Source organism: Mytilus trossulus, chromosome 4, assembly GCF_036588685.1.
Source record: "Mytilus trossulus isolate FHL-02 chromosome 4, PNRI_Mtr1.1.1.hap1, whole genome shotgun sequence".
In the NCBI taxonomy this organism is placed as follows: Eukaryota; Metazoa; Mollusca; class Bivalvia; order Mytilida; family Mytilidae; genus Mytilus; species Mytilus trossulus.
Window position 1 is genome coordinate 64,084,417 of NC_086376.1, and position 5,339 is coordinate 64,089,755.

General features: G+C 32.0%; 1 protein-coding gene across 1 annotated transcript; it reads right to left on the reverse strand.

Moving 5' to 3' along the window:
• Positions 1 to 1,236: 1,236 nt before the first annotated feature.
• On the reverse strand, positions 1,237 to 5,135 carry LOC134714103 (ctenidin-1-like). Its single transcript, XM_063575350.1, has 3 exons — positions 5,073 to 5,135; positions 2,147 to 2,631; positions 1,237 to 1,329 (listed from the first exon to the last, which is right to left on the reverse strand). The coding sequence occupies exons 2-3, from the start codon at positions 2,628 to 2,630 to the stop codon at positions 1,322 to 1,324; spliced, it is 492 nt and encodes a 163-aa protein (XP_063431420.1). The 5' UTR covers position 2,631; positions 5,073 to 5,135; the 3' UTR covers positions 1,237 to 1,321.
• Between the last annotated feature and the right edge of the window lie 204 nt (positions 5,136 to 5,339).

The window sequence follows — 5,339 nt, forward strand, 5'->3', positions numbered from 1 at the left end:
AATGAACTTACTTAAATTAGTAATGTTTGATATATGTTACGGTTTTTATATCCCCTCTTGTCAAGAATGAACAAGATCCCGCTAACATGTTTAACCCCGCCACAATATTTATGTATGTGCCTGTCCCAAGTCAGGAGCCTGTAATTCAGTGGTTGTCGTTTGTTTATGTGTTACATATTTGTTTTTCGTCCATTTTTTTACATAAAAAAGGCCGTTAGTTTTCTCGCTTGAATTGTTTACTTTGTCTTATCGGGGCCTTTTAGAGCTGACTATATGCGGTATGGGCTTTGCTAATTGTTGAAGGCCGTACGGTGATCTATAATTGTTAATGTTTGTGTCATTTTCATATTCATATTCGGACAAACTAATGGAAAGATTGTTTGGATTAAACTCCCGACGACCGGACACGCTCGACATACCTAAAATACATATTGAATGATTTGGAACGTCATATTTGGGGACAATCCAGGGGTCCGGGAGTTGGAATCATCGTTTTTTAAGGACGCTACCATTGGATTTTAATGAGGAATTTGGGAGTCTAGGGTAAAAAATGTTGGCCAGTATTTTTTAAGTTATAATTTCTTTCTTGCTTAACAATTTTTTCACTCTTTTCGGTCCTACTTTGTTATCATTTATTATGTAGTTTTTACATAAATCGTTACCCTGCATTTTATTTTTGACAGCGTTGCTCATCCTGCCTTTGTGTACTAAAAGCTCCTGTTCTGCCTTATTTCATTTCATCTTTACCCCCCCCCCCCCCCCTGAAAATCAAATAGTTGGTTCCTAAAATCAATGCTTTAGAATATTTACTTATGACTGGGATTTTGTTTATATTCAAGCAAAAGAGTATTAAAAGGATTTTTAAAATTCAAAATAGATGCGAAATACTATTTTCGTTATTTGAATTTCTGAAATATGTTTTTGTTTTAAAATCATAAAACGACTTGTAGTGATAGTGAACACTTTTATAACTTTTTATGTTCATGCTACATTTATTTAGAACAAAAATCAATTATCATTGATATGAAGAACAATGGACTCATTTTTCGGGATGTAAAAACAGGGTTTTCAAGAAATCCCGCTTGTCACACTATGGTCAAAATACATTTTCCTAGCAATAGATCTATTCAATTCACAGTTTAGAAGTGGATGTTCACATCAAAAGCATTGCAACTTAAGTGTATGCAGTGTTTCAATTTATGACTTTAGTTTTATGATAAAGAATTTCAACACAAATTGGATGCAAAGATTATATTATATAACAGAAATGTAAAAAAACAATATCATTCGTGAGATGTCCGTTTTCGATTAGAGTCTGCATTTAATATCCTGAAAAACAGAAAAGAATAATATAGCATTCATTAGCGTCTCAATGTTATAATAAATAATTGTTATTATTTCAGCATTTTTGTCTGATTTTGTTTTTGTATTCAGTTTTTTTATTAACCGAAGAAACCTTATTGTCTTTATATTTACATTGTTTTTCGGATTGTCATCTTGTATGATTTATAGTTTACTATTGTTTTTTAAATTCTTTTATTGCTACTTATTATTCTGATGATCTGAAAATAGCCTTTTTTTGTTAAGTATTAGATGTAGTCTTGTTTCCTCCCTTAGGTTGTATTCTAAATAACATAACAAATTTGGTACACAATAAAAAAAACAGCGTTACGGGTTATTTAAAAGTATACACTATATGTTTGAGGTTATTTCGAATAGACGGCAAAATATTACAGTATTCCCTTATTATTTAATTCTAAATGAATTTTTTAGGAGCAAAACATGACAATACGTTCATGAAGTGACGTCACTGTCACATGACAAAATTATGTCTATAAGCTGATAGACATAAACACTTTAGCCAATCAGAAGACGATTTACATCCCAAATAATGTTATTATGAGTTAAACACAAGTTATCGAAATGATGAAGAAAAATAAACAACCTTTGCGTATTGAAAGTAGGTGATTGTTTGAAGCAAGTTGTCCGCTATATTATGCATGTTGTCAATTTGGATTTAAAGTGTAAAGCGACGGAACAAGATGAAGACCATGCCAACATATTTGCTGCTAAAAAAAAGAATGAAAGCAGTCTTGAATAATTAAAACAATGATTTAATAATATCTTTAATCAGACATTATCTTACCTTTGCCCTTTCCATATCCATAACCACCGCCTCCACCACCACCTCCTCCATAGTAACTACCATAACCTCCATAACCTCCACCTCCACCTCCACCTCCACCTCCTCCATAGTAACCACCATATCCACCACCTCCGTTACCACCATATCCTCCATATCCACCTCCTCCACCATATCCTCCATATCCGTATCCACCTCCTCCATATCCACCTCCACCGTATCCTGTAAGTCTTACAACAAAGACATTTCTTCCTCCCCCATATCCACCTCCTCCATATCCTCCTCCTCCACCTCCTCCTAAGTAACCACCATAACCTCCATAACCACCGCCTCCTCCGTATCCACCTCCACCATATCCTCCATATCCATATCCACCTCCACCATATCCACCACCACCTCCTCCGTATGAGCCGTATCCACCATATCCTTTATAGGAGGCGCTTACAGCGGTACAGATGGTAACCAATACGCAAATTGCGATCTTCATTCTGTTATAGACAAAAATTATACAAATTATTTGTCCGATTTTTAAGATCACGTAAGAGTCCTATATACACTATTGATTTTGTGTGTGCCATTTTCTTAAAACTGATGTAAGGGTGCACTATTGACTTTAGCTAGATCATAGGTGTGCCATTCGGATTAAAATAATGTAAGGGTTCTGTTTGCGCTATTGGCTTAAGTTTGATTATGCATTTGTAAATAAGCAGATCTGTTCACAAAACAAAATTACAGGTAAAATTTGATCATGGGTGAGATTAAAATAATCGTAGAAAGTTGTGTTTGCATTTTCGAAAAAATGCCATAAACGTTTTCGCATTTGATATGTACATTAACTCAATGTTTACCATACAGTCTTCTAAGGTCGTACAGTGACCTATAGTTTTTAATTTCTGTGTCATTTGATCCCTTTTGGAGAGATGTCCTATTGGCATTCATATCACATCTTCTTTTTAATGTGTTGTCTCTGGTTGAGGATTAAAGTGTATCACTAAAACAGTAGTATAATATTCCACAAAATAAATAACGGTTTGCATTCATTCTGATTTATTACAAAAATATCATTGGATATATAGAATCAGCTCTGTGAGAAACAATAATTATAGTTAACACCCTCACGAAACTTTCAGAAACTTTCTGTTTTTAATTTCCGTCGGAGCTTAGTTTTTTTTGTGATATTACTTTAGTAACTTGATTGACTTGGAACCAACTCTATATAAATTTCCCCTACAATTTGTTTACAATTTGTTTAAATGATGGGCTGCATAGCAGCTATTGAGACAATATTTATTGAGACAAAGATATAAAGATGTGAACAATGTCACAATAAAACCTCGGACAATGAATATATGATCAATTTTTACATTCTTTACATTTCCAGGGACATGATTGGTTAAAAGCAACCGCATGGAGACCCTGTATATTTCATATTAGGTTAGTTGGCTGGGTTTATTTCAAAACAGTTTAGCATTGGTGTTACGTCCCTATATAAAACAACACGGGTTTGAATAAAAATCTTAAACGTTTCAAAAGACGGAGACATTGTAGTAAACGATTGAAATAAATTCATAAAACATTTTTAAATCTAACAAGTTGTTATTGTTGGGATTTGTCATGTAAAGACTAATAAATGTAGGTTTTTAACCTTGATATGATCATAGACTTGAAATGCCATTAATTAAAATACCAAAAACATACACACAGGTTAAGATAGCAAAATAAGTTCGTTGCATAGTATTCGAGTGACAGAATACGATATTTATGGGGTCAGTAAATTCCATATGGGGGTTCGAGCTACGCTCTCACGTCACATTGATTTTGCTAACCCCCATTTATATCGTATTAGGTCACTAGCACACTTTATAACTAATAATATCACATGGTTGATAGCTAAAGGCATCTGAACCACAAAGACACATATAAGAAAATACACTCAAATGAAATCTATGTTAGGAATTCAGAACAATACAGGGATGTATGGAAACACCTCTAGCTGTCGTTAGTTTATTTATCAATTTCTTTGTATTCATATTTATGAGAAATGAATCAAGCTTGCATTTAGCAAAATTTCATTTGTAAATCTTTTTCTATTCTTCATTCATTGTTCTTTCAAACAATTTTAACTCTCAGTAAGGACCTGGTTCACTTTTTTTTTTTTAAATGTTAGCTTTACATTTTGGTCCTCTTATTAAATCTTACTTTGAGTATAAAAATTTGGAAACCGTTCTACTCGAAACTATTAGATACCACAGCTGTGTATTCAATTTTAAAATCAAATATAAATCTTAGTCCTTTTTCTGATTAGAACCTTCTGTAAATCTAAAAACGATGGTTATGTCTTCTTTAAAAAGAATGGATTAAACAAAAACAAAAAGGACATATCTCTTAAAAAAATCCCAAATAAAACTGTCGTGAAAATAACAAAAATAAAGTTTACTGGGCATTAATTTATGAAATAAAATATCTTTTTTATAAGACTTAATTACATCAATGAATAATCAAAACGTGTTCTGTATGCTCCAAATTTTCTTCTTACATTGTAAATATTTTTTGCTATTTAAGTATTCCATTATGGTAGAGAACTACCCATACTTCTTTAAAATATAATGACAAAATAAACTTCATCATCAAGTTTCAATGTGTTTCTAAACAAATGTGTTCTTTTTTAATGCCCTTGTTTTTAACTAACACGAACCTTGTTAAATAACTGTGCGAATGGATTATATTATTTGAACAAAGAATAGTTAGAATTGTGATATAACTATATTAAAAAATATCAAGAACGAAAAACTCAGAGTCTCCTCTTTTTCAAAAGTCAAAAAAATATAAGTACTAGAAGACGGCGTAAGTCGAAAAGAACGAATAACTTTATTTACCGATAGAAGACTAAAGAGTAAATTAAAAACTGACATAAAATATTGAGACTTACTTGATCAGATAGTGTGCAGTGGTCCAGTGAGGTTCTGAACATTTGATTCTGGAAGCCTTATATAGTTCTCTTTTAGTAATAAAACAAGATGCATTATACAATTATCTATATATCACCACAAATCAATCAAGATTAATTATTCATTTTATACTGAAAACTGTTTGTGACGATCAATTGTTCAAAAGTTGTTTTTAGTAAAAAACCAACATATTAAGTATGATAAATGTAAATAAGGTATTTGGTTACAAATATTTTTCTTCTTAAATT

Excerpts from the sequence above, each read along its gene's own strand:
- LOC134714103 (XM_063575350.1), bottom strand. The coding sequence starts at position 2,630 with ATGAAGATCGCAATTTGCGTATTGGTTACCATCTGTACCGCTGTAAGC.